The sequence below is a fragment of the Haliotis rubra genome, unplaced genomic scaffold, assembly GCF_003918875.1.
Source record: "Haliotis rubra isolate DU_JTF1 unplaced genomic scaffold, ASM391887v1 Scf94, whole genome shotgun sequence".
NCBI classification, from domain to species: Eukaryota; Metazoa; Mollusca; class Gastropoda; order Lepetellida; family Haliotidae; genus Haliotis; species Haliotis rubra.
This window is the reverse complement of record NW_025767679.1, coordinates 1,611,180-1,639,003: the sequence shown is the minus strand read 5'-3', so window position 1 is coordinate 1,639,003 and position 27,824 is coordinate 1,611,180. Positions and strand designations below refer to the sequence as shown.

The following is a 27,824-nucleotide window of genomic DNA, read 5'->3' as shown; positions in this document are numbered from 1 at the left end:
CCTTTCCACATCCGTACGAAATCTCTGCTAAAAGCAATTATACACAGGACTATATCATGGGTGTATGTACAACGAATATCTATCACAGTAAAATTGTAGCATTTACAGAACAGTTACTAAAAATATTTAAAGACCATCTTATGAAATAGGTCATATTCAAGGAAAAATAGCTATACACATTGTTGAATAGACATGTTTAAGCCTACAGGGACTGTTGTTTACTTGATAAAGGACGGATTAGCATCTGTGCTACCTCCAAACGTCATTGGTTTATGTAGACATTCGTTTATGTTGCGTCGCTATAACTCCACTCTCGTGAACAAAAACACTCCTATTGGAGCAGCACAAAAACTTCTTCGATGAAGGGAAGCCCAAACAAAGCCGCGCGGAGCAGGCACATCTATTTTTAATGAAGCCACATGAAGACTCGTATCCTCAATCGATTTCCCCCGTGTTAGGTCGTACAAACGTGTAGGGCTATTGTTCCTGAATTGTCTCAACCTTGGAAAGCAACCCGTGTTCTGGTGACGTAGTGATTGGTACCGGAAATGGAAATGCTCGCAATTACCTCCCCTGGTTATTGACGGATGCTGTCTGGAATTGGTCGATTGCCTAGCTGGTGACTGGTTACTCGAGCTGAGCATCGATCGCTGTCTCATTCCAGGACCGTCCTGAACGGAGCAGACTCGCAGAAGACACAGGTAGGAAACAGAGGGCTCCGCCATCTTGGAAAGGTGAGAATTTGACAATAGGTCAACGTCGAAAGACAGATAAGCTTCTCGGGACTTGAAAAGGTTCCAAATGACTCAGATGTCCAAGCTATGATACTGGGAAGGGGTGTGTGAGCCGGGATTACGATATTTCTCTTATGCGGGAAATTTCGATTTTTCCTACATTGCTTAACGTGGGTGAAACGAATGACGCCAGGGCCTGAACGATGTATTAATGTATGCCAGTTTGACAGGCCATGTATGTTATTCGAATGTTATTCTTGTGGCATGTATAGGTTTTATTTTGGTTTTCTCTCAACCCGAACGTCGCTGGTCAATATACAGTCATGGTGACAGTGATCCTAAACTCGCAAGCCTACCGCTTATGTCAGGCAACTGACACGAGAGATAAATGTGATTTTACTGAGGTAACTTGTTTCGTTCTCGAATTTACGTGAGGGTATATGCCTGATTTGTGTGTGTATGTAACCTTCAGCTGTCTGGAATGTATGTTAACTTGAAACAAAAACAACGGTATCAGATTTGAATCTTCAGTTCTCAAGATTTTATGTTTACCTGAAAGAACAAAATCAGGCTTCAAGGTTGAATTTTCAGGTTCTCTAGACTACATGTCTACCTGAAAGAACAAAATCGGGCATCAGATTTGAATCTTCAGTTCTGTAGATTGTATATTTACCCGAAAGAACAAAATCGGGCGTCAGAGTAGAATCTTCAGTTCTCTGGAATGCATGTTCACTTGAAACAACAAAAAACATGTTTCCGATTTGAATAAATACAATAATTATTTTCTTTACAAATGGTGATGATATACTCCTACAAGTGATCGATGTTCCGCCCTTCATGACGTAGCTGTAGTTGAGTGACATCAAACCTCACTCACGCATAACTTAGGATTTATAGATCTGTACATATTATCATACTGCCGGTGACTCTCCACACCCGTCCGATGTCCCAATCTCAGTGATCGTCATACAGTATGTTAGGTCTTTGCGTTGTGGGCTTCATGAACCAATCTGATATTTTTCGCGTTGCAGAAATACTGTCACAAACTAAGGAAATACTTGAAACAAATGTGTTGAAAATTTGCCTCCTGAACATTAATACTCTGTATCTTGAAAACTTACAGTATATTTGTATATATACTCATGCCAATAATGGTTGTCACCCCTTCAATTTTTTTAATTGGAGAGGGTGTGTGTGTGTGTGTGTGGGTGGGTGGGTGGGTGGTGTGGGGTGGGGTTGGGTGGGTGGGTGGGGGTGTGTGTGTGTGTGGTGACAACCATTATTGGCATGAGTATAATTCAGGAAATAGAAAACTAGGCAAGTTGGTATCGTTAAGACGTATTTGTTGAAGCTTTTGAGTTGGGAATGGCACTTTGCGATATAAGGTTTTAGTGCTGTGTCCGTATGCACCATTTGTAAAGCAGTATGCAGATCGCTGTGAAATCGTATTCTAAGAGACCAAGGACACAAAAAGGAAACATTTCCAGACTATTCCATTTCAATGAAACAACATTCAACTCCCGACAACATCAGTCTAAACTACAGAAGGATTATGTCTCATGGCTATGCTTTCAATCGTACAATCGATATTTCTTATGGATGTGGAAAAGGGTTTGCTGGCTCAAACGTACTTGAAATGGACCCTTATATGATGAAAATAATGTGTTAGTGACAATATAGTGTTTAACATCGCAGACAGCAATATATATAATTAAGAGCTATATTCAAACATCAACCTAGAAACATACAAACCTCTGACTGAAAGCATGAACACAAGATGACACATAAACACATTGGCTACCCAATACCCATTTCCGGCAACCGGGGACCACAGGAGGTATATTGGGGCAGTGTACAGGCGATGTTATACTATCCCGACTGCCTGAATACTTATTGTGTGAAATTCTCAGCGTGATACGAACATCGACCATATTTTCCTCTCTTGAAGTTTTAAACAAATAGCAGGTGCGCAATTAACAAAGCATTAATATATATAGTACTATATAGTAGGTCTCGGTTCCAACAACAGTCAACTGTAAAGCCAGCAGCGTCGCTCCCCGGAGTCCTGGTTGCCACACTCCCACAATGTCATGTCCGCTTTTTTTGCGTGGCGTTTATTGGTTGGGACATGTTTTCAAGTTGTACAAATTGTCCCATTGTCGGCCAGAACACCCAGGGGAACCAGTTCATAAATTTAATAAGGCGAAACTTACTGTGAAACAAATCGATGTTATTGGAGTATTTGTCAATACGGTTAGCTATTGTTGTGAGCACACAAACTGATGGCGTCAGTGCTTTTTCAACGTCTATTTCAGTAAGTATGGAATACGTTCCTGAAATTCATCCTCGAATTAAGCATTATTTACATTTTATGCACAATTTCCTATAAGTTAAATGAAATGTTTCACAATACTAAAATATAAAGAAAACTATTTCGACGTTACAAGAAACATTAAGTTGAGTTGTTGGCACGGGTGGTCCAGTCGCATCAACTAGCTTTACAACCCTTGGGCACACCAAAAACCTTTGAATGCGGGTTCGAATCCCGTTATATTTCACAGCTTGTTAGCACCATACCTGTGGGTTTCGTCAAGGTGGTACATGTCTGAGACTTGCATCACTGAAGGTGTTCAACTCGCGTTAATCCGACTCTATATATATAGCTGTAAAACTGTCCCAAGCGGCGTCAATCTAGCATTCTTACACATATTCACACACACTTAGGTGAGGCTAAATAAAACGTTCGATTATTTAGTGAGTAGTGTAACTTGGTTTTACATAATCTTACGTAATTGCCATCTATTCGAAATAGGGTTGTCTGGCTATTTTAGTTAACTTCTAATGAATGTCTCCTACCACAAAGTAATGCCTCTAAATATGATGGTGACGGTGGATTTAATGGCGTTCGGTATCTGGAGTCTTTCGAAGCTTTCTTGCATAGAACAGAACCTTTGAATGAGTTTTCAATATCTGATCATATTTCTTAATCTTGCGGGGGATTTCCATTGATTGTCTTCCTCAGAGCGATCTGCAAGTATTGACTATATTTCAGTGAATACCTTGTTGACTTTTACAGGATATTTCCTGACAGACATGGAGCTGATTGCTCGATCAATTATGGATGTACAGTGTTATGTTCATCAACTAGTCGTATATAAGTGTTATACATCTCGTAGAGCACCTGGTGCGGTGGGTAGCCTGATTGATCGATCAATTATGGATGTACAGTGTTATGTTCATCAACTAGTCGTATATAAGTGTTATGCATCTCGTAGAGTTGCTGGTGCGGTGGGTAGCCTGATTGATCGATCAATTATGGATGTACAGTGTTATGTTCATCAACTAGTCGTATATAAGTGTTATGCATCTCGTAGAGTTGTTGGTGCGGTGGGTAGCCTGATTGATCGATCAATTATGGATGTACAGTGTTATGTTCATCAACTAGTCGTATATAAGTGTTATGCATCTCGTAGAGCACCTGGTGCGGTGGGTAGCCTGATTGATCGATCAATTATGGATGTACAGTGTTATGTTCATCAACTAGTCGTATATAAGTGTTATGCATCTCGTAGAGCTGCTGGTGCGGTGGGTAGCCTGATTGATCGATCAATTATGGATGTACAGTGTTATGTTCATCAACTAGTCGTATATAAGTGTTATGCATCTCGTAGAGTTGTTGGTGCGGTGGGTAGCCTGATTGATCGATCAATTATGGATGTACAGTGTTATGTTCATCAACTAGTCGTATATAAGTGTTATGCATCTCGTAGAGTTGTTGGTGCGGTGGGTAGCCTGATTGATCGATCAATTATGGATGTACAGTGTTATGTTCATCAACTAGTCGTATATAAGTGTTATGCATCTCGTAGAGTTGTTGGTGCGGTGGGTAGCCTGATTGATCGATCAATTATGGATGTACAGTGTTATGTTCATCAACTAGTCGTATATAAGTGTTATGCATCTCGTAGAGCTGCTGGTGCGGTGGGTAGCCTGATTGATCGATCAATTATGGATGTACAGTGTTATGTTCATCAACTAGTCGTATATAAGTGTTATGCATCTCGTAGAGCTGCTGGTGCGGTGGGTAGCCTGATTGATCGATCAATTATGGATGTACAGTGTTATGTTCATCAACTAGTCGTATATAAGTGTTATGCATCTCGTAGAGTTGTTGGTGCGGTGGGTAGCCTGATTGATCGATCAATTATGGATGTACAGTGTTATGTTCATCAACTAGTCGTATATAAGTGTTATGCATCTCGTAGAGTTGTTGGTGCGGTGGGTAGCCTGATTGATCGATCAATTATGGATGTACAGTGTTATGTTCATCAACTAGTCGTATATAAGTGTTATGCATCTCGTAGAGCTGCTGGTGCGGTGGGTAGCCTGATTGATCGATCAATTATGGATGTACAGTGTTATGTTCATCAACTAGTCGTATATAAGTGTTATGCATCTCGTAGAGCTGCTGGTGCGGTGGGTAGCCTGATTGATCGATCAATTATGGATGTACAGTGTTATGTTCATCAACTAGTCGTATATAAGTGTTATGCATCTCGTAGAGCTGCTGGTGCGGTGGGTAGCCTGATTGATCGATCAATTATGGATGTACAGTGTTATGTTCATCAACTAGTCGTATATAAGTGTTATGCATCTCGTAGAGCTGCTGGTGCGGTGGGTAGCCTGATTGATCGATCAATTATGGATGTACAGTGTTATGTTCATCAACTTGTCGTATATAAGTGTTATGCATCTCGTAGAGCTGCTGGTGCGGTGGGTAGCCTGATTGATCGATCAATTATGGATGTACAGTGTTATGTTCATCAACTAGTCGTATATAAGTGTTATACATCTCGTAGAGTTGCTGGTGCGGTGGGTAGCCTGATTGATCGATCAATTATGGATGTACAGTGTTATGTTCATGAACTAGTCGTATATAAGTGTTATGTTTAAGTGTTATGTTCATCAACTAGTCGTATATAAGTGTTATGCAATCTCGTAGAGTTGCTGGTGCGGTGGGTAGCCTAGTGGTTTAACCGTCCGCTCGTCACGATTCGCTCGTTCGATTCGCTACATTGGTCAAATGTGTGAATCCAAGCAATTCCGGTGTCCACCGCCCTGATATGTCACTGGAATATTTCCAAAGGGGCGTAATACCTGGAACTCTCACTGTCCTTAAGGGTGCCAGAAATCAAATTATTGTAAGTTCGAATCCCATATTTTCCCTAAATGTTTCGAGGTTTGTCAGGCCAGCACCATACTTGTTGTTTTAGATTTCATGAAAGCAGTACATGTCTAAAGTCGGCACCACAGGGTTTTGCTCCCACATGAAGCTAATGAACTATGCTATTGCTATACTCTTCAAAAAGTAAGGGAACTTCGTTTCTAATTTACGATTGAAAAATTGGGAGATATATCGGAGTCAATCAATGTTGATATGATAATAATGAATGGTTTGAGACTGCATCACCACTTGCACTTCCTAATGATCACAGGTGTTTGTACAGCAATTGCTCTTGTAAGATGATAGGTGTATAACGTGAAATTTGCATGTGTACGATTTTCATTTTCAAACAACAAAAAACAACAACCATCTAGATACAAACGCTAACAACTGTGTGACGCACGATGACTGTCAAAATTAATGGTCTACAGTGATTTATCGAACTTCTTGAAAACCGTCAAAATCAAGAATGACACCCCATGCACGTGTATGGGGCTACTGCGTGGTGCACGTGCATCCCATGCGTTGTGTTCAAGGGTGGTGGTACAGAGAAATGGTGGTGTCTTCAAAAGATGTCTGTCTTTAGTTTGTTGACGCTTACGTTTCCTATCAAAATTAAAAGTTCAGGTTCCCCTACTTTTTTTGGGAAGAGTGTGAAATAATATTCGTTCCAGGCAGTGTTCTGCCAACTGTATTGTTACACTGGCTGATACATTACAGGTAGTTCTTGTTCCTGTTCCGCGGGTTTAGTGTATGTATTCACTGGACTATCAGTCGTTTTGGTGAATTAACCCACGATGGGAACTATTTAGTTGTTATTCAATCCATAGTTCTAAACTGACGGAGAGCTTAGATAAAGTATGTCCGCGTTCTGATCCAAGTAACACAAACAGGATCACACACGTTCTAATCAATTCGGATCAGCTAGACGTCTCACCCTCATGACACATACAGATTATTTCCCGTGGCCCCGAGCACTGTGGCGACATTATAGGCCTCCAGTCATTAGAGAACCAGGTTTTCAACAGATTTTCTTTACCCAAAATCTAGTGGTTGTTCTGTTCTTCAGCCAGAGAAAAAGGACGAATTCTTTTGAAACATTATGTGAAAGGAGGTAGGAATATTAGTTATTCCATACAGAATTGCGAGAAATGTGCTCCTGTGAGAAATGGTAATTTAAAGGTGGACTCCATGAAACTGACCCATTGTATAGTTACGTAGAACTGAAACTCACTAGAACGAGAGTTTAAAGCCCAATATGTGTGGAACATAACTCCAACTTGTTTTGAATCATAAGACAGGAGAGTGTTTTTACACTGTTTCTGGCTTACCGGTATTTGATAAACTTGATTCATATTATGTGCTGTGTTATGCTTTAGAAATGTTAAGAACCTCCAATTGTAAATAATACGTTGGAGAGTCAGGACAAACTTCTTGTATCATACCTATAGTCTGTTTGCAGTGAAAACGTACCGATGAATATCACTTTAAACAAAAATGTAAATCAAATTAAATGAAATTAAGATTGCGAATCCTCATAATTTTACCTTGCCAAATGAACATTTAAATCTCATACTTTTATTCAACTTAGGATAAAAGTTGTTTAACAAACGATCATAGATTCTATTATTGGTTTGTATTACAAGGGGGTAAGGGCAGTAGATGGAACAGTGAAACAAATGCACGTGCGGTACGTGATGAGCGTTAACTTAGACCAACCCTATTTGTTCTCGGTGTTTCGTTTAAAGTACATACCCCCTTGTAATACAAACCAATAATAGCGATTTGAAACTATGATCGTTTGTTTTCAAACAACAACAAACAAAATTTTAAAAAACAACCAAACAAAAAAAAACCCCGCAAATTCTGCAATAACATGCATCCCAAACTTCAGGAAACAAAATATTGAAACTTGAAACTTGAAAGATACATTTTGTGGGTTTGAGATAGGCAGAAGTACGCTAAAATCAAACCTAGATATTAAAGTGCATAAAAAGGCAATTTGAAACAACAATCCCTTGTTAAGGTGACTCCCCTTTCATGTTTACTGAAAGAGCATGTTTTGGAGTCACTACCCCCACCCCACACCCCCTTTCAGATGACGTAATCAAAAGTACATAACTTATTCTAATGTTTTCACTTATTCATACGAGATACCAAGGGTTCAAACTAAATACTGGATGGTCACACAAGTGTCAGCACTCAATACATGTATATTGTAAACAGTGCGAGCTTGAATATCTGGATACAATGTTTTGAAAGATTAAAATGGGTGTGTCCTTAAAAAACAACCCCCGTATAGATATAAATCAAGCAATCCAAATCTTTGAATGTTGATTATGACGGGAAGACATCCAATACTATACTGAACATATTTTATATGATATCATTTGAGGGCATACCATTATCCAAGAGGTACCAAATGGCAGATCGTTTTTTATTATCTGCAGTTTTCAAAGACACATCATATCCTAATGTGTTATGGCTTTCTATCTTGGTACCTCCCCCAAAAAAGAATAATAAAAAAATAAAGTATATTATAATGATGATGATATGGCTTTGTTAATGATTCCTTCAAAATAACATGAAAGCTTTTCAAACATTGGACATCGAGAATATAATTAGGCTGACTACTTTTTGAACGCCACTCGTATATCCGTGTTGAGCGTTTCTCACATATCGTGAATTGTGAAGATTTAATTATGTCACCAAACCGTGAGCGAGCTACATTACAATACTGATGTTATTCAAGCAGTGTCACCATGTTTTGGTGCATCCCAATCAGCATTGTTTCGGACGGCTATTGATCTTCACTGGTGATATCAATCATACATGAGTCGGGAGCGTGATATCCACCAAGTTCAATAACAGATCTCGTCGATATTCCCCTGCCCAGTTGAGACCAGGAGAAGCTCTTCTCTGACTGGAATGGCCGTCATTTTATAATATATCAATGATAAGAGCTGTTCAGTTGGGCAGTAAATTGTTTGATATTTTTTTGAAAGTTGAATTGTTAGCTTTCCTGTGTCTCAGTCAGAACATCATGATTAATGTACAGAAAAAAATATGGATTCAATTTACAAAAATCAAACCGTCTTTATCATTATGCAGTCATTATTGGATATGTCCGCCCATCCAATCCGAGTAAGAAAAGTTGTTGTTTTATAATTATATATAATTGTGTTCGTAGCTTCTCTATGGCGATATAGCAACACTATATATTCTAGACTAAATATTCACCCCGGACTGGATAGTGGAAACATTATCTGGTGTCAGTTGAAATAACCCATTGATAGTTTTTGACCACGCAGTGTTTACAATAATTGATCATCAACACTACCAGAATTATATAGAATACACTTGTAGAGTATTTGAACAGGTGAATGTTATTTGTTTATATGTGTTCAACCCGTTCTTTGTTTGTTTGTTTGTTTGTTTGTTTAGTAAGGTAGTCCCACAAGTTGAGTTAATACATTACTATTCTGAAAGTAGACTGTTGTTCCACGTTTGCAAGTTGTGTGTATTTTGGCATTCAGAAAGTTTGTGTAACGATTGAAATGTGAAATTTATAATCGATTAAACATTGGTATCTCATGGAGACCATGCATGTGTGTTTACAAAGGCTTGTGAACATGGTTTGGTCGATTGCGTTGCCCGGCTGCCAAACACAACAAAAGTAAACGTTGATTGTTTTACATATACCGAAACAATCAAGGAAAATGCTCTAATTTACAAGTTTGTATTCGCAAGTTGAGTGTTAAACAGTGTACAGATAATGCCAAGCTTGTAGATAGTGTCAAATCATTGACGCGACTAAAACCTACCGCCATTAAAGATGCATAAAATGTATGAACCGTAAACATTCACTGAACCCATGTACAAATGTAGCGATGGAGACTATTAATTTCTCTTCTGAAGTGGCATTGGAAGTACAAATGGGACAGCGCTTGGATCAAGTGTCATCTTTAAAGTTTCATCCACTGATTCAGTATGGCATGAAACTCACACATACAAACAATATATTTGAAAGTTATGGACCATAATGCACCACCAAGCAAAGATAATGCATTATACTTTAATTCTTTAAAAAGGTAAAATGATTTAAAGGATATATTATTGATCGGCAAACTTGTATCACCAAAACAAAATGACTATATCTGCGCTGGTTATGCTTATACTTATTTAAATTGCGCCTAATAATAAACGGGGCAGTATGTTGTCAAACTTATCATTACCATCACGGGTTCTACGTAATTTGTTTTCTACATCCGTACAGAGATAACAGACAAAATCACCATCAGTACCGATTATATCGTGGTTTCGGTGGCGGTGGGGTAGCCTAGTGGTTGAAGCGTTCGCTCGTCACGCCGAAGACCCGGGTTCGATTCTCCAAATGGGTACAGTGTGTGAATCCCATTTCTGGTGTCCCTCACCGTGATATTGCTGGAATATTGCTAAAGTAAACTGACTAACTCATGGTTTCGACAAACAACCAAGATGAAGGTCAGAAAAAAATCTCACTTGGAGGTCATGCACTGACCTCGTGACCTCCAAGTGAGATTTTCTTTTTTGGCTAGCCTTCTCTCTGCCAAGTTCCCACGGCCATTCTGTTACACATAGGTTTGAAAGATTGATTCCTGATAGTGTCAGTCGCCACACCGCCAGCTCTACTTGTGAGGCAATGGTTTTCTCTAACGAGAACAGCTCATACATAAGTGATACCCATTCTCCACCTCCATGGCGCCTGGGACGAAGGGTTAATTACGAGGAGACCCATTGCATTCCGTTAACATGGTTACTTTAGCTTTAGATTACATAAGTACCTCCGGAATTTCTGAAACACCAACTCGAGGTGGATGCGAGGTGACGTAATTAGTTTCAACTAAGAGACGCTAAAAGACAGAGACAACATATTAGTTGGTTATTTAGTCATGCATGTCAGCACGTGATCTATGTTGGCAATAAGATGAAACAGTTGTTGGAACAACTGGTGTTTAACTTTATGTTTTTTCTCTCTTTTTCGAGGGCTAAGACTGGAGATGTTATTAAAGAAACACGTCTGCGTGAAATAGTAATTATTACGTGAAAATATATAGTTTCCATGATACTGTGTCATTCTTGCAGAGTGTGCAACATCTTTTGTCTTCACTGCATGTTGCAAAGTCGAAGCACAGAAAATACAAACTTGTTGTGTTAGCACTAAGACTACCTTAAGTCTATGTTAAGGTATGGGAGTTACTGTCACCTTAGCGCTAAGACCACCTTAAGTCTATGTTAAGGTATGGGAGTTACGGTCACCTTAGCGCTAAGACTACCTTAAGTCTATGTTATGGTATGGGAGTAACGGTCACCTTAGCTCTAAGGCTACCTTAAGTCTATGTTAAGGTATGGAAGTTACGGTCACCTTAGCGCTAAGACCACCTTAAGTCTATGTTAAGGTATGGAAGTTACGGTCACCTTAGCGCTAAGACCACCTTAAGTCTATGTTAAGGTATGGGAGTTACGGTCACCTTAGCGCTAAGGCTACCTTAAGTCTATGTTAAGGTATGGGAGTTACGGTCACCTTAACGCTAAGACCACCTTAAGTCTATGTTAAGGTATGGAAGTTACGGTCACCTTAGCGTTAAGACCACCTTAAGTCTATGTTAAGGTATGGAAGTTACGGTCACCTTAGCGCTAAGACTACCTTAAGTCTATGTTAAGGTATGGGAGTTACGGTCAACTTAGCGCTAAAACTACCTTAAGTCTATGTTAAGGTATGGGAGTTACGGTCACCTTAGCGCTAAGATCGCTTTTACAACGCCACCCTGTTCACTTTGTCACAAGTGTTTCGCACAAATTTTCAACATATATATTGATGTATCTACATGCCTTTAAGGCCTTCTTTATTACTTTGTTTACGGATCCGCCGACCCGAAATGTGAAGGAGGTGGAAAAAGAATAATTGTTTTTCCATTATTTTTGCCATTATATGCCACCGGCCTGATAAAAAACCCAAGAAAGTGAAAAAAACCCATTAAAAAATAAAAAGTAGCAAATTATACCTTTCACATATTCCCTGAAACAGAGTGGAGCAGAGAGAAAGGTAATGTCTCAGGCTGCTCAGCTGGCCATGCAGCACCTGGCATATATGACATACTCAAGTGTGCAAATAACATCTCCATATTGCGTTCTTCTTCTATTTTCTCCCTACCGATCTATTATATTCTTTTTTAAAAATCCGTAAACCAAGTAATTAAAAAAAGGCCTAAATTATGCAAACGGGAATCACTTAAGCATAGAAACTTCAGTTATGTTTTTTACAAATCAACGTCATATGCTTAACATGTACTTCACTTTTGACAAATGACGAACCATATAATGTATCTGTGCTGAAGGTGTAAAACACTGAAGTAGACTTTGCTTTGCTTTTAAAATATTTTAATGAGGAACGTAAAAGGAAACCATTAACAGCAAATCATTAAATATTTACAGAACCAAGAAACCGAATCAGTCCATTTTGAAACACGAACCTTTTCTTTATTACAGACTATTTCCTTTACATCTGTCTTAGGCTGGAACTATCAGAAAACACATTCACTCTTTCTGAGGACGAATGTCACGTTGCTGTATATATACCCTGATATAACTTTAGTAGGTTATGTGGCAATAATGTATCTGTACACAACTTTTATTAAAGTATGCTATTGAAATTGTAACTTAAGTATTATACAGATACCTCATATGTATTCTATATATTGTAGTTCTGCAACCCCTTCTTGTTGTAAGGACGCGTGAAGGTCCGGGTTAGAACTGATCTTCAGTAACCCAAGCTTGTTGTAAGGACGCGTGAAGATCCGAGTTAGAACTGATCTTCAGTAACCCATGCTTGTTGTAAGGACGCGTGAAGATCCGGGTTAGAATTGATCTTCAGTAACCCATGCTTGTTGTAAGGACGCGTGAAGATCCGGGTTAGAATTGATTTTCAGTAACCCATGCTTGTTGTAAGGACGCGTGAAGATCCGGGTTAGAATTGATCTTCAGTAACCCATGCTTGTTGTAAGGACGCGTGAAGATCCGGGTTAGAATTGATCTTCAGTAACCCATGCTTGTCGTCAGAGGCGACTAACGGTATCCGATGGTCAGGCTCGCTGACTTGTTTGACACATGTCAGATCGATGCTCATGCTGTTGATCACTGGATTGTCTGGTCTACACTCGATTATTTTCAGAACGCCGCCATATACCTGGAATATTGGAGTGCAGCGTAAAACTCAACTCACTCACTCACTCACTCACTCACTCACACGCTTGTTGTAAGAGTCGATTAACGGAATCGGGAGGTCGGGCTCGCTTGCTTGGTTGATCCATACACTGTTATCCCGATTACGTAGATCAATGCTCATGATGCCAATCACAGGATTGTCTGGTTGAGGCTCGATTATTAACAGACCGACGTCATATATGCTGATTGCGGCGTTACACAACAAACAAACAAACAAACAACGCATTCCAGTGACACATGTTTATCTCAAGGAACAGCAGTGACGTCTTTGTCTATGGATCAGGCAATGCTGTTTGTGTCCAGTCAACTCCTTCTTTGTTTTGGTCGATGCGCGTTGTCGATATCGATGTGAGATAAATCACGTTCTTTCTTATGGTAAAGAGTTGATTCACATTGTTCGATTAACAACAGGGGGTTCATTATAGCCGACTTCAATACAACCGACACTCCATGTCCGGGATTGACTCTCCTTGTATTTCGTAAACAGTTTTGACTACCACGTGACCATTGAAACATCAGTCTCGCGAGATCAGAATTTTAATAGTTCTGCAATTATTACGCTATTCAAACTACTTTTATTTTATGCTGAATTTACTGAGAGCTCACACTAACACTGGAAACTATATATTAGTATTCTGTTACAACAACTACTGTCTACGTTTCATTGGGCCAATGTTTGGTTAACACCCTGGTCGACCTTCGGTGTATGTGAAGTCAGGCTTTTTATATCATAGGTGAAACAGTCAGCCATTGAGGTCGGAAGAATCAGAAAATCAGATACAATCAGCGGCATCGACATCTATTTGTAATCAATCAGATAGTTTCTCCAGCTCTCAAATCGACATTTTGGTCCGGGGCGATTTAAATCTGCCTCATATGGTTGTTGATGGTCTCCATGGAAACCCTGAATGGCGGCATCGACTTCAAACGGTGGTATTGATTGTGGTCCCTGACTATCCTAGGGCCGTTTGCAGACAACCGGATAAAGCTTTACACACGGTGTTCCTATTGTGTTTGTCTCCATGCTAAGAGGTTTAAGGTTCAGGGTAACCGTGAGTTTTCTTCATCAGCTCTTGAACTAGCATACCAGAAGCTCTGCCAGGACTGTGCTAGGAAGTGATAACTAGATCGATTGATACATAAGAACACGTTTGTCAGGTCATCGTAGCTGGTGGACAGGATGGTGGCGCAAGCCTTGCCACTAGGTAGCTGTCATGCAGGGTCTTCTGAGCTGTGGGAATAATATCTCAGGTGAACAGAGACTATATTTGTATTATTAGTGTGATAGAAATTACTTCAGCGTCTGAATCGCAAGGATGAGTGCTCCGATATTTCATGAAATTTATTCTCTGTACAAGACAGGAACACTGAGTGCTAGGATGCTCAATTTGTGTGTATGAAATTATCAAAGTTCATGACAAGTTTTATAATGTGTCCTTAGTGTTTGTTCCTCGCAAAATGTGTGGTGCGAGCTTGTCTTGACCGACGACATGGCAAACATCCTCTTTTCGACGGTAACTGTTTGGGACGCGTTCACACAATAACTAAAATGTAAAGCCCGGTAATACGCTCACCATGGCAAATGTCAGAACGGAACCGAACGGACAACGTTAACAAATTCGATATGGTTGTTACAGAGTACGCCAACGAGCAATGAGGATCAATATATACAACAGCATGATTCACAGTGACATCATTGCTTGTTATCACTTCGTGTCGGGCAAAGCCGTAAATGCTGCCGTTTTGTGTTGGTTGCATGTTGTTTGTCGAATTGTCACGAACGCTTGATAGTTACGTATGGCAGTGACGTGTAGATTCGTCAGAACGGGTTACGAACGACATTTTCCACACGAGGGTGGAGAATGACACGGACAGAGATCTCATAAACACCAGGGACACTTGACAACTACTCACAAAAAACGGCTATAATTGACTGGGACTATTTCTCTCAGTCCTTATGCACTTCGACTTGTCTCGGTCCTTATGCACTTCGACATGGCATTACATAGATGCCCCATCATAGGAGGTTAAGATGACGGGAGTTGGTGGTTCGGAGGTTATACGTCATGGTGTGGAATAAGTTGTGTTCATGATTATTTTACGTATTAAGCAACGTTCACTCACTGACTCTTTTTAGGCAGAATGACAACGTCGCTCCCAATTAGGATCGTGCAGCATTAGATTACAGTATGTTGTGCTACGTGTACAAGTTGTAATGAATGTTTCTTTTGTTTCAGACCCATCGCTTAAACAATCGTTATGGAGCTTTTCCCCTGTCTTCAGCGCTTTTACCTGTATGGATAACCGTAAAGGATAACCACCATTGCTGTTACATAAGGGATAACCACCATTGCTGTTACATAAAGGATAACCACCGTTGCTGTTACGTAAAGGATAACCACCGTTGCTGTTACATAAAGGATAACCACCGTTGCTGTAAAGTAAAGGATAACCACCGTTGCTGTTAAGTAAAGGATAACCACCGTTGCTGCTACATAAAGGATAACCACTATTGCTGTTAAGTAAAGGATAACCACCGTTGCGTAAAGGATAACTACTATCGCCCAGTTCCCAGTAACAGTCGAACGTAACACCAGACATCGAATATCGTGTTGGTACACTTAAGAATACTCTACTTTACCAAGGACCTATTGTTGAAGTGTGCTGTGATAGTATAAGAAAATATGGGTGGTTGTTCTTCCAAAGAGGAAGAAGCCGGGAAGTACTTGGAGCAGTCCCTGTTCGAGCATGAGGCGGGTATCAACTGTATGGCGCTCAGTGATGACGGGTCCGTCCTGGCCACAGGCAGCGAGGACAAGACTGCCAGACTATGGAGCACGAGGACGGAATACTGTGAATGTATTGGTATCCTCCGAGGACATACAGACTACATCAACTGCATCCTTATAGAGGAATGCTTTGTCCTCACCGGAAGTGCAGACAGATCCATCCGGAAGTGGGATGTCGGAACGTGCGAATGCGTACTTGTGATGCGTGGTCATTCCTCTCTGATCTACCGTATGATCTGTACCGGAGATTTCATATTCACCAGCTCATATGATCGCACCGCCCGATGCTGGGATTTCGACTCAGGGGAAAACGTACGGGTGTTTCGGGGCCACAAGAGAGGGGTATACCCACTCATTTTCATCCCAGCCGATGAGGACGAAATTGCTGATGACGAAGATCTGGATGGAGGTCGGGACATCCTCATCACTGGGTCGGCTGATTTCTCCGCCAGGTCATGGAACTTCGACACCGGGTGTTGCTTGAAGATTTTCAAGGGTCACCGAGGGGCAGTCACGTGCATGAGTGTCGACCCAACCGGCCGAGTATTGTTTACCGGAAGTACGGACTTCACCGTCCGCAGCTGGAATCTATTCAAGGGCACCCAACTGAAGATGTTCTCGGGCCACCAGGGAGCAGTCATTTGTATGCAGGTATGTTACCTTAATGGTTGTTTTGTTTCACTCACATCAAGAACCGGTCTCTACATGGTCTTGAGCAACCCATGCTTGCCATAAGAGGCAACTAACGGTATCGGGTGGTCAGGCTCGCTGACTTGCTTGATGCATGTGACCAAATCCCAATAGATCGATGCTGATGATCAATAACTGGATTGTGTGGTCTAGTCTGCAATATTTACAGACCTACGCCTGACTGCTGAGTTGAGCGGTAAACAAGATATCCTATTGGCATGTATATACTGCTTCTAAACTGTCGTACAAAATAAAGTACACACCTGGTGTTTTGGGATTATTTGAAAAGTGTTGTGTTTTTGACTGGCCACTTCACATTTGGGCACGATATCTGTGGTGTTTGGGCAACATATTAGGAACTTCTGTGACTTAAATATCGCTTCAAAAGCTCTTTTCAAAACATTTACGTAGCTTTTTGGAAAGTAATCCAAAAGCACCGGGTGTGTACTTTCTTTTGTACGTCAGTTTAGTTCAGAAACCCATGCATGTCGTAAGAGGCGACTAACGGGATTGGGTGGTCAGGCTCGCTGACTTGGTTGACACATAAACCCAATTACACATGTAAACCCAATTACGCAGGTCGATGATCATACTGTTGATCACTGGATTGTCTGGTCCCGACTCGATTATTTACAGACCGCCGCAATATAGCTGGAATATTGCTGAGTCACTCTCTCACGCCTAGTTGGTCCCTTCCAGTGGTTCATAGTACCTCAAATACAGTACTGTTAAACATACTGTATAAGTATGAGGTGGTTTTTATCCATGGATATAAGTTGAACTGATGGTGATGGTGCCATTCATGTCGTCAGTCGTTTCAGTGGCATCATTTGTTAGATCTAATCCCAGTTGTCGAAGATGCCATTATTACATTAACAAGATTTCTTATCGCATTTATATCCCTTTCACCACGGTCGTGGTAGTAACATAGCAACAAAAAGCGTTGTATACGCAAGAATACAGAGGCTCTGGACTTTCACATCTAGACATAAACACTTAAATAGTATTTCATCTATATCTTGTGTCTGTTTGTCTTGAAATTGTGGGCAACCCTGATCAAACATCCCTCGAAAAAAGTGCCTTTTCAAGCTCCGCTACATGTTGTTTATTATTTTGACCAGGGCACTCAAATAATTGATTTATTACTGTCTCAGGAGTATGTTATTTTTCTATTATTACATTTGGCGATCTTTGACAATAGGTGGGACGAGTTTAAACGTGGCACAGATGATAATGGTGCTTACATAGGGAGGTGTCATTACAACAACGCTTAGGCTTGTATAATGTCTTCTGCATTGAGGTCCCTCTCCTTTTGTCCATTCAACGAAAGGTTCTGCTGGATACAGCTGCTACCAGCTGCTGCCAGCTGCTGGATATTGTGTAATAATGAAGGTGAAGTGCTTTGGTGGGTTCAGAAGTGGGTTAGGACTGTACTTGGGTATTTTTGTAAGGTCACATCATTCATATCGACCAGTATGTTACCATTTACTCTCATGTTATCATTCACACTGGACCCAGTCACGTGTTGTTTTTCAGTGTGTTGCCAGTTTTGAGAGAGTGTTCAATAGATTTAAATTACTCCCGTGGGTCCTATCTTATTTCACGCCATTGTGCAGATGTTTTTATAAATCAGTTAAGCTTAAAGTACTGTCTCAGGTGACTTCTGATTTACAGTTGGTCAGGCTTTGCCCCATGTCGCCCAGCTCACGACAACTATAAACATGTCAGGCTTTCAGTAAGGGAGATGGAGCATTCGTGTGCGTTATGTAACGTGGCATGTTTCTGAACACTCGATGCCGTCATTCGATCAGTAATCAGAAATAAAGATATGAAAGACAACTACAATGATAAGGCTACTCTGGACGATTATGCACAGTGTTATGCTATTGTGTTTTCATGCGTATTTGTACACAAGTGAATCGAATTTCATGGGCGTATGGTGATTTATTTTGCATATGTTTACGCAAATACGTAGCTTGCAACAGCACCACTTCATGGTCCCATGATGCCGGAATGCCAATACGTCATCACAATACTGCATACTGGTCATTCTCTGTGGAAACGTTTGCAAAATAGCAGTTCATGAAAGTCTGAACACATGGTTTTTACCAATATGCCACACCATTTCCACAGATCCTGTTAAGTTTGACTGTATTCGTGTTATAATGCATAGTTACTCCCCAGCAAATAGGTATTGACTCTTTGTATTCAAGGTTTACATACAAAGGGTTAGGCAATACATACAATACCGATACACTTCTTGAACCACAATTACGAGTTCGTTTTTCATAATAATGTCTTGATCTGCTATTAATATCTTGGCCATGGTTGGTTTGATGCGGCTTAATTAGCTGTGCGGACTTGTATGGCCTGTACTCGCCTGAAACCTATGATTGTGAGTTCGAATTCTGGACCGCCCCGACTTTGTGTTTCGGTTTGTCAGCGCCATTGGTTTGACGAACATGGTCAATGCTAAAACCTGCATCCTTGGGATTTCTTCATGCATTAAGCCGAGATACTGTTCTAAGTGAATTAACGTCTTGGTTCAGTTTCCTTAGGGATACTTAATAACTCAAGTATTGTTGCAGTCTCGAGCATTGAATGTAATGTTTTGGTGGAAAAACATTTAATCTACATATGTCAACATGACATTGTGCTATGTTGAAAATATGATTGTTCAAATCCTTTCTGTAATGAGTGAAACTGCTCTGGTGCTTCGGAATCTGTCTTATCCAGGTAGCACACGCGGTTTAGTCAAAGTTATGCCTTTTAAAACGTAACATTGTGGCAGATGGAATTGGTGTACAAAATTAGGTGTCACCTTACTTAGATAATTATGTTTGTCTACCCTATATACATATACATGTAACAACTTTAAGAAACAATGAATGTAAGTTACACTTCGAGGGGTTGTCATGGAAACGACATATACTCCGTATTATCAGGGCTGACAGTACTTCAGATATTTGTTACTTGACACAAATGTGGATAGTTAGCATGTTCCTCTAGTGCGTATACTGTAATGAAAGCCAAACCGAGAAAGGCTGCTTGTAACCAACTCCTCTACCATACGTGGATGCAACATCATGTGCAGTATATGCAGATGCAGCAGCTTCTCATCAAACAAGCGATTATGTAAAGCCGCGTACAGCGGAAATATCATAATGGGGAGTAGCGTTCACAAGTTGGGGGGTCGGGCACGTGATCGATGGATACGACACCTGACACATTCACTGCTGAAACAACTGAAGCTATGGGATTGATTTTGGGCCCGGTTCTGTCGTGGGATTACACATCGACAAACACGTACACCTCTTTGAACGTGTCATTAAACTTTTAAACAAAGTCTTTCCATCTTGCCTCTTTTCGTATTGATCCGGACAAAATCTTTTGATAGCATTTGGCATCTGACATCCGTGAAAATCGTGTGAATAAGTCAATCAGTATCATTTGAGGCTACTGATGAGTACAAGCAGATAGGAGTGTCTGCGCATATGCGAGAGTACGCTGGGCCAGTTGAATGCATGGGTGTTGGTGCGGGTGCTGGGTGTGTGGGGTGTGGTGCGGGTGCGGGTGTGTGGTGTGGGGTGCGGATGTGTGGTGTGTGGTGCGGGGTGTGTGGTGTGGGGTGCGGGTACGGGTGTGGTACATTATGTAGAAGAAATGAATGCAAATGTTCACCAGATCCAAAACAACAGTGTAGCTGCTTGAACAATGCTTGTGCCATTTACATTAGATGATAAATAAACTTACAATGACATCATATTTACATTTTGGCCCCAAAATGGATCCAAGCGAGAAATCAGGATATAGATTTAGTAGGGAATAATAAAACAGCTCACCTTTAACCTTCCAAGAACTGCAAAACAACATGAGTAGACGGCCAGAACAATAAGGATTTCTTCAAGTGTCAATGTGTTGAGATAGGGCCATGGCAACAACACATTGAGACGGTAGAGACGTTGACGTGCAATATTATTGACATAGAAGACAAAAGGTATCTGGCATAACATCAGACATGTACGAGATAACCTTCCTTACGTCAAAAATGTTTAGTTTACATACATTCCCAGCATCGAGCGTGTTACGGGGACAATGTCAACACAGCAAGCTCGCTCGCAACCTACGTTCTGAACTTACGTTCGTGTCCAATCATGTTTCGCTGAGATGGCTGTTTTTCTGAAGATGCTTTTTCCTAAAAAATGTTAACGCTTAACGTGTAGCTCGAACGCATGCACCGTTATATTCACGTATGTCAATTTGCTCAGTTAAGTTGACGTGAACATCTGAGGGTATAAAGGCCTGAGGATATATGTTATGCGAACGCAATTGTTCGGGCAAAACGCCATACAGACAAGGTCTTAAACATAATCAATGTTTCTGGGTAGATCACTTGCTTAATTGATGCAGGTAAAAACAGATCACCTCCCGATTTGGGTTTCTATTTGACCTATATGTTATTGGCTGTTTCATCATGAACTGACGTACAACAGAAAGTACACGTCTTGTGTTTCAGGACAAATTTCCAAAACACAACGTAAATATTTCGAAAAGTGTTTTAATTGTCACAAATACGTGTGTGTGTGTTGTCAAACACGCACACATATGCGCGCGCACACACACACACACACACACACACACACACAACTCTTTCTATCAAGAGAAATTACATTTATACACATGATTGTTTTGTTGATAAGGGCTAATGTTCAACTCCATAAATACGTATATTGACGTATATTTATCTTCATCTTTATCATCATATTGTGTTCTTGCCCAGGTGGTCAACAAGATCATGTACACCGGTAGCTCTGACCACACTGGACGGTCCTGGGTGACTGAATTTGGTGACTGCACCCGAGTATACAGAGGACACAAGCACACCGTCAGTGTCATCAGAGTGTTCGACGGCATGGGTATGTATTTATTTAATATACTGCTGCATAGGATACGATTTATGGTAATAATGGTTTAAATCATGTATCAAACAAGTCATACGTACCCTGCAGCATGTATCCAGTGGGAGAGATGTCTACTTTGGTCTCACCCTAATGGTACTTAGGTGCAAAATGATACAAATGGTTCACTTTTTAAAAAAGCAAATTGAACGTTATGAGTATGATATGCACGTTTATAAACTACGTTGATAGTGAATACGCTTATTACGAACTGACAGATTTAACAGATTGTTGTTTTATCCCAACCACTCGCTGTATATTTTAGGAAACAATGCGTACATGAAACTAAAATTTATGTTCCTTTTGAGTTCGTTATAACCGTACTTGAATTTTTTGCTCACTCCGCAATTGTTTTAGGGATTTTATCCTTGAGAAGATTGTTATTCATGGGAAGAGTGTTCTTGTTTTAATCTGATAATTATTTTCCAGTTTACACAGCTTGTGGCGACTCTGTGTGTCGATGCTATGACGCCAAGAGTGGCGCCCTAAAACGGGAATTTGTCGCTCATGAGAGTACCGTCACAGCTCTGCAGGTTATTGCTGTAGCCATGATATAACTGTGTGGCTTGTAGAAGACCTTTATCTCTAGACCCTCTTTGTCTACTAACAAATAGTTGTGTGCTGTGCTATTGTTGTGACTGCCAAAACAAGACCTATATTTCCTTCTTTTCAGTTCCAGTTTGTAGACCAACATTTTGCACAATTAAACACTGTGTACATATACCGTTAGATAAACACTGTGTACATATACGTTAGATTAACATTTAGTCCCAGAAACAGAGTTTATAAAGTGTATACCTAAAAATATACAAAAGTTAAACCCTATGCTTAAATTCCAGTATTTAATTTCATCCCAGAGCTGAGGAAATCTACACTTGCCAAACCATTGTAGGGTTGATTTATATTTCTAATTTTCTAGTGCCTGGGAGAGTTATATGCCCTAATCTCACTGAGCTACCAATGTGTGAAGTCCATGTTTGCATACCATAGTAAACATCACATATATCAATAAACAATTAAAAAAAATTATGAACGGTGTATTTGAAAATCGAATGATTGTTATTTAACTGAATTTTGCAGATATTTTTCGGTTCGGTAGTGTTCGGAATGGGTTTGTTTTGGCAGTCACTTAGTCTATCTCGCTGTGAAGGTGGTTCTGATGGTGTGTGGTCGGCTTGTGACTGTGCTTATTACAAGATGCCTTACTGTGATGCTGCAGCAGGACGTCACGGCCAACAAGACATGTTCATTTAAAAAACCCAACTTAAATGTAATCTGTAACGGAAAAAAGTAACAAGCCTGAATGAATTGGTATAGTATTGCTCTCTGCATCCAAACAAATGGGTTTCACTGCAACATATTTCAAAAGTGAAATATATGCTCTATTCTACTGCATCATGATCTAGTAGACATACTTTCACGAACTAGTCAAAGATGGATGATAGTGTACACTCTGAGTAATGCATCTTATATATTTATATATGGAGGCTGTACACACGCCTTTGTTTGATCAATGTTGTGCTTCATTGCTGTTCATTCTCTCTATCTGTGGCTTTTTCTTCTTCTGTTCCCTCGAAGTGTTTACCGGCGCCGGAGATTGTCTAGCTGGGTGTTTTGATCAGAAATCTGCCACATTGAAGCGGTTTTATAGTGGCCATGAATTTGCTGTCACTGGTGTTGAGGTTAGCCATGGATGCAGCATGTCATCACTTGAGAGCCAATGGTTATCTCCCCTCAGAGCACGTGACCACGTTTCAGCAATCACTAACCAATTGTCGTAACGTAATTGCATGTTTCAGTCAAAGCAAATGCGAAGTTAATTAAAAAGCTAAAATATATGCTCACCTCTTCATTTATTAAAATTATGTCACACTTCGATTTTGGAATACTAAATGCCAGCATGCGACATCCATATTTGACATCGTTTCACTTATTATATTTTGATTTCCATAAATAACGTTACATTTTACACTGAAAATATCGTTGCTTAATGGATTCTATTTGCGTTGTAATGCGTACCACGTGTATGATTAAGTTATATCAAGAGTAAACTGATATCATGAAATCAGACGACAAGGAAATTGTTCTCTATATATTCTACGTAGCAATTCTCAGAAAGGTGCTTGCCTATTATCAACCTTTTTCAAAATTGTTTCATTGAGCACGTTAACACTTTGAGCACAGAACCTTCAACTGTCGTATGTTTTTCGTTTCTCAGAAGCACATCTGATATATTGCATACAACATGACAAATTCATTTATAATTTTAGAAAACGGAACTGCATTTTTAAAGCTTTCCGAATAAAGAAAAAAAATTGTAACAACTTTTAAGCAAAACAGTGTAACACATGTGTCATGTACTGTTAGTCCAGTCTAATTTATGGCAGGGATAATCACTCCATGTGACATTTCAGTTTAACTCAAACACACGTCCTTTTTTGTTCATAATGCTATTAAATGGTATTTCTTCCCTAAATTTCAAATTTCGGGTCAATTTTAACATTTAACATTTTAACTATAGTCATTTGTAGTCAATACAATCACCTTTATCCTGACCTCTGGTGATGGTCGATTTCAGGTTGTTGACGGGCGTCTGTTCACTGCATCTTATGACGGCAGCCTGAAGGTCTGGGATGCTACTGGAATCAAGGATGACACGACCTTCGGCAAAGATGATGACAAGGACAAAGATAAGATGCGAGAGGTTGAGAAATACACCGGCTTCGAGCAGCCTCAAGTGGACAACAACCAGAACGGGATACATCAGGACCAAAAGATAATGATTGACTAAGCAAATCATATTTGGGCATGATTTGTGATATTTGGCTTTGCCCAGATATAACAGTTTGATAAGTTTGTGAATTAACAATTCGAAATTGTTTTTGCTCTCAAAGGGGTTTTCTTTGTAAACTTAAAATCTGCAACCGTTCAACGAATAATCCTTTCTGTTGCTGGATTTATGTCAATATGTATCCCATTAAGCAAACCTAATGCACTACACTGTACAACCCGCGAAAGAAAGAACACTGGAGCAATCGTGGATAAAGGTCGAATTAGACAAACAAGAACATCAATCAAACTAATTTGGCGCAAATGCTTGTTATCAATTATTATGATGCTTTGTATAAATGCAAGCATGGCTTTGTTGTATAAACAACATCTTTCGTTGCTGCCTCAAAGACTCACAGTATTCAGGCCCACTATATCCAAAACCCAATAGGCTTATGGCTAGCGGACGTGACGTATTTAAAGGAATGCTGGGAAAACCAACATGGCGTCTAGCCAAGGCACGTCCTACTTACAATGATGCCATACGACATGATACTGGGTAGCTGTCCGATGGATGTTTCACGAATGACGTCTTTCACAAAATTCTATATTTTCACACGTTTGAACTCGCACGTAGTTAGACGTTGTAAATATATGTTGTCGTCATGTATGATGTTGTTGATTGTAAATAACTCACTCGCAATGTGAGACAGGTATAGTTGTCGAAGGAGAGTGTTTAAGTACAATACGATTCGAAATAGGCTTCTTTGGATTTTAAGTAACAACTCATTTTTCAGAGAAAAGGTATAATCGAAGTCACTGGACATGACAGAGATAAAGTAATGATTATTATAGATATATATTTAAGATTAAAAAAAACCCATTCAAATTCAAATTGACCTATCCCCCATTTCCAAATATAGGAACAGTATATATGCTTTGTAAGATAGGTAGAATATTGTTATTGTTTTGTTCATTTGAATGTCCTAGCTGATCTACGTACAATCGTTTACTGCTGATTTTTAACATTTACTAGTTATCTTTTTTGTGTTTGTTATTTTAAGAGATTGTTTTGGAATATCCTCTTTTCTCAACTGCTGCACACACTACTGGACGTAACTGCTGATTAATGGCGGACGTAGACAACTTATTGTTTGAACACTTGTTGACTTATTTTATTCTTTCAATGCTCACTGATTTTACAGTTTTCAATTCGAAATATTTTTAACTGAAAATAAATCAAAGGGTATGAGCATCCTTTTGGAAGGTAACGTCAGCTTTAATGAGATATGACAACACTGCTTATATATACAATGGTTCTTCGCAAAATGTTCCTCTGCACAGACTTTATAAATATTGCATTAGCTAATTCTTTTGTTCAATGAACAGTTTTCAGCAAATATTAATTATCATTAATTATCGATTGACCTAATAACTGCGGTTTATTGAAAATAACACTAGTATCACCTATATGCATAATTTGTATATGTGTTACATACTTACACATTGTTAATGCAATCTGTGATGTTGTGTAAATGATCGTGTAGTAGAAAGGTTATTGTTAATCCGTCCAACAAATTGTGATATACATGTTTTTATCTCTTGAAATGTTAAGTAGCAAGTGATGCATTTGTATTTTAAGCAAACAAATTGTCTGCATTTTGACTCACTGTCATAATATTTAGAAACTGTTTCCAAAGCTGCTGATGCAGCATCAGCCAAACTACTCATGTGATAAGTTTTGAGTGATCTTTAAATAAATATTTGTTCCATTTGTTTCATTTGGTATAAATCGTTTAAGAGAGTAAAATACTGTACATGTATGTTTTAAACCATAAACGAAAGGAAAATATCTCTGAGCTTTCAAAAATATCTGAAAACTGTGCAGGGTAGTATTTGTATTTCAGAAATTGTTTTTGTTGTAGAATAGAGTCTTGGAAATTTCTGAAGCAGAATGTAGTGTTGGCTGAGATAAATCAAATAACCTTTGAGCCACGTTCAAATGTAAGGACATTCAACCAATCTACATATGTTTCTTGAAGTAAACCATGAGGGCTTCTTCACACGATAATAACACTAATCTCAAGCTCAATGTTTTAATTATTTTCTAAGACAGCAACATGCTGATAATGGCTGAAACCAATTATAACACAATAAAATGTCGTCATGACAGAAAGGAGAGCCATTACACTTCTATTTCTGTTATATAGGGGTAGGCAATTGCACAGCACGATAAGGAATATCAAAACGGTTTTGGATATCTTTCGAAATACTGACACATTCCTTCTGAGAAATACATTCACTCAACAAGAAAAATTGTCTAAAAATACGTTCCTAGAATGACATTATGTTCGTATATATGAGCGTGATCTAGGACGTATTTTCTCGTTTACTTTCTCCTGATTGTCGGATGTTTAGTTTTGATGAGGTTGGCATGATCGAAATAGTAAACAAGAAGATTTGCTATTATCGCTACATTTTAATGCATGGCAATTATTGGTTTTGTTCAAGCAAGAAGTCAGTTATCTTGCTTTTTGTCTTGTTTATGCTTTGAAAGACATCAGTATGGAAAATATTTGATCTGCGGGAACCAAGAAATACCTGAATATTATATATATATTACTTGCATAGGAAGACAACATGCAATGCCATCGTTTGGCGGAAAACCTAATTCGGAGACTTCAAGTTCTTTTCAAGTTTGTGTTAACAGTGTTTCTGTTCAAGAATAAATGAAAGAAGAACATTGATTTAGGAAAACAATCCGGATTATTTATGGTGCTTGGTGCCAGCCGATCTGATATTGCCATGCAGTTGCCCTTAAGGGAAATTCAGCCATGTGCCTTTCTGAGATTCTTTTAAGCTCATATGCAAGACAGTTTACCAAACACATTTTGATAATGTCGAGCATTGTTTGAGATAGGCTGTATCTTCGTAGGCTCTGACTATCTATGCACCCACCTATTTGAAATAGTATCAGAGAGACATGCTTCAAAGGTAGCACATTCATGCCCTGCTAAGAACATATCTGTATAAATATATATATTCAATAAAGAAACTATCCATCTTCATTTGGATTATGTGCATGGATCTTTTCTGTTATTTGAGTATGAAAGTACACACCGACATGTACACATTCACAAACATGCATGTGCAAGTAATCTGATCAATCATCTGATCAATCATCTGATCAATCATATACTGAGAGAACAAATAAAGGAACACAGGAAAATTCAAGCGTTCTTCTGATATTTTCCAGTTTTCATCACCAGCTTTGAATTGCGCTGTGGGGGGAAATCTGAGAATAAATAAAGGAACACTGCCATGAAGTGGTGTTCCCTTATTTGTTTCTCTCAGTACATATCATAGGTAGAATCATAATTATATCCAGCTGACCTGT

At 39.5% G+C, this 27,824-nt stretch overlaps 1 protein-coding gene across 2 annotated transcripts; it reads left to right on the top strand.

Annotated features, from left to right (window-relative positions):
* Window positions 1–627: 627 nt before the first annotated feature.
* On the top strand, window positions 628–27,495 carry LOC124264715 (WD repeat-containing protein 86-like). 2 transcript variants are annotated; one of them, XM_046699490.1, is made up of 5 exons: window positions 628–734; window positions 15,459–16,661; window positions 21,481–21,616; window positions 22,088–22,191; window positions 24,237–27,495. In XM_046699490.1, exons 2-5 carry the CDS (start codon window positions 15,906–15,908, stop codon window positions 24,447–24,449), a joined length of 1,209 nt encoding a protein of 402 aa, XP_046555446.1. In that variant the 5' UTR covers window positions 628–734; window positions 15,459–15,905; the 3' UTR covers window positions 24,450–27,495. The 2 variants fall into 2 exon arrangements, with proteins under 2 accessions (XP_046555446.1, XP_046555447.1); XM_046699491.1 differs by lacking the exon at window positions 628–734 and adding an exon at window positions 14,248–14,472.
* The last annotated feature ends 329 nt before the right edge of the window (window positions 27,496–27,824 follow it).

Coding starts and splice junctions, on each gene's coding strand:
- LOC124264715 (XM_046699490.1), top strand. CDS start 15,906: ATGGGTGGTTGTTCTTCCAAAGAGGAAGAAGCCGGGAAGTACTTGGAG. Junction 16,662..21,480: donor GAGCAGTCATTTGTATGCAG/GTATGTTACCTT, acceptor GTTCTTGCCCAG/GTGGTCAACAAGATCATGTA. Junction 22,192..24,236: donor GTACCGTCACAGCTCTGCAG/GTTATTGCTGTA, acceptor GGTCGATTTCAG/GTTGTTGACGGGCGTCTGTT.